The sequence below is a fragment of the Quercus suber genome, unplaced genomic scaffold (genome assembly GCF_002906115.3).
Source record: "Quercus suber isolate HL8 unplaced genomic scaffold, Cork oak 2.0 scaffold_19, whole genome shotgun sequence".
Lineage (NCBI taxonomy): Eukaryota > Viridiplantae > Streptophyta > Magnoliopsida > Fagales > Fagaceae > Quercus > Quercus suber.
Window position 1 is genome coordinate 1,491,939 of NW_027069484.1, and position 3,346 is coordinate 1,495,284.

Genomic DNA, 3,346 nt, shown 5'->3' on the forward strand with positions numbered 1-3,346 from the left:
CAATCCTTCACCAATCTATTGAGTGGTTTGAAGAATTAGTGAGGGGAAGGACGATGTCAGAAGTTAGGTCTAGTGAGCTTGATACTGGGCTGTCGTCTAGCGGCGGCCCAGCAGAAAGGGATACGGCTGTCTCCGTCCCTCGTGAGGTTAGGGCTTTCCATGCCCTGGAGGAAAGGTGTGGATTGGACGATGATACCCTTAGAAGATTTCGTGATAGATTCCAATTCCCAGACCGGGTTAGGGTTCGTCTGCCTAATGAGGAGGAACGGGCTTGCCACTTCTTCCCAGGCGAGGTGTGCTTCTATGAGTCCGCCTTCGTCTGTGGGTTGAGGTTTCCCGTCCATCCTGTCGTGATGGAGTTGCTAGATCAGTTTGGCATTGCTCCCGGGCAACTCATGCCAAATTCGTGGAGAATATTGGTTAGTTGTATGGGCATATGGCTGGCTGCCCTGGACGGAGACATGCTTAGGGTAGATGAGTTTAATTATTTGTATCGTTTGAAAGCATCGAAAGAGCACGGGTACTATGAACTGGTGCCATGGGAGAGGAGTACTAGGATCGTCAAGAAGTTACCCTCGTCCTTTAGATACTGGAAGTCCAGGTTTTTCTTTGTATCTGGGGACGATTTCGAAACCCCTTCGGGCGAGGTTTGGGGTGATCTCCCGAGATTGCATCGTCGGTGGGGAACCCCGACTCTAGGTGCGTTAATATTCCCTTTGATATACTAATCCTCCTCGTCTATGTCCTTATCGTCATTGAATATTTCGCCTTTTTTTGTGTAGTTAAGAGACGACCCAAATTGAAGAGCAGGTACAAGAGCCGAGTTCAGAAGGCGATCGAATACGCACAGACGATCGAAAACTGGGACGACTTGGTTGATCCAAGAACGCTCGCCTTCTATTGCCTGGGGCCAGATCCGTCAGACTTTGTTCTGCGCAACATTGAAATTGAGGGGAAGAAGAGTAAGTATTGAGTTCGTCGGTATCTACGCAGCAGTTTTTTTTTTAACAAGTGTTTTCTTCTCTGCAGAGATGACGACAAAATTTAACAAGGAGTTGTATGCTAAGATGAGATCCAAGAAGAGTGAGCCTCTGTCCAATTTAGGAAAAAAGGCCGTGCGTGTCACCGGGAAGAGCAGTTCGGCGCTTCCTATTTCCTCTGCCAGCCCAGTCGCGTCGGGGGTCGCGACGACGAGGACTGCTTCTCCTACTACCTCGTTGGAGGAGATTGAGGTTACCCCGGCTTCAAAAAGGCCGAGGTTATCCGAGAAGGAGAAGGAGAAGGAGAAGAGTGTGCCTCGTCCATCTACTCTCTGGACTGACGAGAGGCTGGCCGTGGATAGGGCCCACGAGGTGGTGACCGCTGCAGATTTGAAAGTTTTGTCAGGTGTCCCATTTAATGACGTGGCGGCTCGACACGTCCATAAGCTCGTGCAGGTAAACTTGTTTGTGTTCATTCCTTTCTTCGTTCCCTTCTTTGCATCATTTCTTTTTGTTGACGACCATGAACGTTTTTCTTCAGGTACTGGGTGAGAGTATGCACATAGCTTCTGAATATCTCACTCAGGAGACGAAGGTAGCGTCTTTAACGTCCAGGATGGAGACCTTGGAAGCGAAGAATTCCACGCTGCGGAAAAATCTCATTGAGTCTATGGGCGAGTCCGCTTCCTTGAAGGAGAAGTTGAAAACTCTGGAAGACGAGCTAAGGGTGGAGCGTCAATTGACGCTGGAGAAGGATGAGCAGCTTATAAGTACTAAGGAATCGTTGAAGACGATAGCTGCGAGGTCAATTGAAGCATTCCAGACAACGGAGGAGTATAGCACCGTCTTGTTCAGCTGGTACTTCAAAGGATTTGAGCTATTGAGGAGGTATTTGCTGAAGCATCCTTCTGGGGTGGATATGGAGAAGCTAGACTTGGAGGAGGTCGATCAGGAAATGGCAGCTGACGAGGCTGGCAATTCTTCTGCCATCGTGCCTTTTGCCCGTGAGGATGCTCCTGCTGACGACGCTCCAGCTACTGACGACGCTCCAGCTGATGATGGTGCTACCAATGCCTGACCCTGATACTTAGGAAAACTTTTGTTGTGGAAATTTCACACCCCTTTTTTTTGTGTGCCCACTGTGGTTTCTTGGGCCAAATGTTTGAACAATTTTATTTTGGTAACCCAGTGTTTATGGGTTTTATGTAAAAACAATGGTAATCACCCTTCAGTTTGGGGTTTTTAAACTGAATTTATCTCGTACTTACTTGACTTCGCCATATGCTTGACTGTTTGTATGTTTGACGAGTTTTGCTTGGGTCCATATGCTGTGAAGGTTTCTTATACCGATCTTCCTTTTTCCCGTCCATAGCAGTTCTCTTGCTATTTAGACTTTTTTGTCTGGATTTACAATCGTCAGTAGTTTACATCCGTCAGTGCGGAATCTTACTACTTAGCCAATTTTTTGGCTTTCATACTTTTTTATCGTCAGTAGCTTACATCCGTCAGTGCGGAATCTTACTACTTAGCCAATTTTTTTGGCTTTTATACTTTTTGTATCGTCAGTAGTTTACATCCGTCAGTGCGGAATCTTACTACTTAGCCAATTTTTTGGCTTTTATACTTTTTTTATCGTCAGTAGTTTACATCCGTCAGTGCGGAATCTTACTACTTAGCCAATTTTTTGGCTTTTATACTTTTTTTATCGTCAGTAGTTTACATCCGTCAGTGCGGAATCTTACTACTTAGCCAATTTTTTGGCTTTTATACTTTTTTTATCGTCAGTAGTTTACATCCGTCAGTGCGGAATCTTACTACTTAGCCAATTTTTTGGCTTTTATACTTTTTGTATCGTCAGTAGTTTACATCCGTCAGTGCGGAATCTTACTACTTAGCCAATTTTTTGGCTTTTATACTTTTTTTATCGTCAGTAGTTTACATCCGTCAGTGCGGAATCTTACTACTTAGCCAATTTTTTGGCTTTTATACTTTTTGTATCGTCAGTAGTTTACATCCGTCAGTGCGGAATCTTACTACTTAGCCAATTTTTTGGCTTTTATACTTTTTTTATCGTCAGTAGTTTACATCCGTCAGTGCGGAATCTTACTACTTAGCCAATTTTTTGGCTTTTATACTTTTTTTATCGTCAGTAGTTTACATCCGTCAGTGCGGAATCTTACTACTTAGCCAATTTTTTGGCTTTTATACTTTTTTTATCGTCAGTAGTTTACATCCGTCAGTGCGGAATCTTACTACTTAGCCAATTTTTTGGCTTTTATACTTTTTTTATCGTCAGTAGTTTACATCCGTCAGTGCGGAATCTTACTACTTAGCCAATTTTTTGGCTTTTATACTTTTTTTATCGT

General features: G+C 44.1%; 1 protein-coding gene across 1 annotated transcript; it reads left to right on the forward strand.

Moving 5' to 3' along the window:
* The first annotated feature begins 885 nt into the window (after window positions 1–885).
* LOC111988047 (uncharacterized) lies at window positions 886–2,058 on the forward strand. Its single transcript, XM_065762310.1, has 3 exons — window positions 886–962; window positions 1,030–1,436; window positions 1,522–2,058. Exons 2-3 carry the CDS (start codon window positions 1,032–1,034, stop codon window positions 2,056–2,058), a joined length of 942 nt encoding a protein of 313 aa, XP_065618382.1. The 5' UTR covers window positions 886–962; window positions 1,030–1,031.
* The last annotated feature ends 1,288 nt before the right edge of the window (window positions 2,059–3,346 follow it).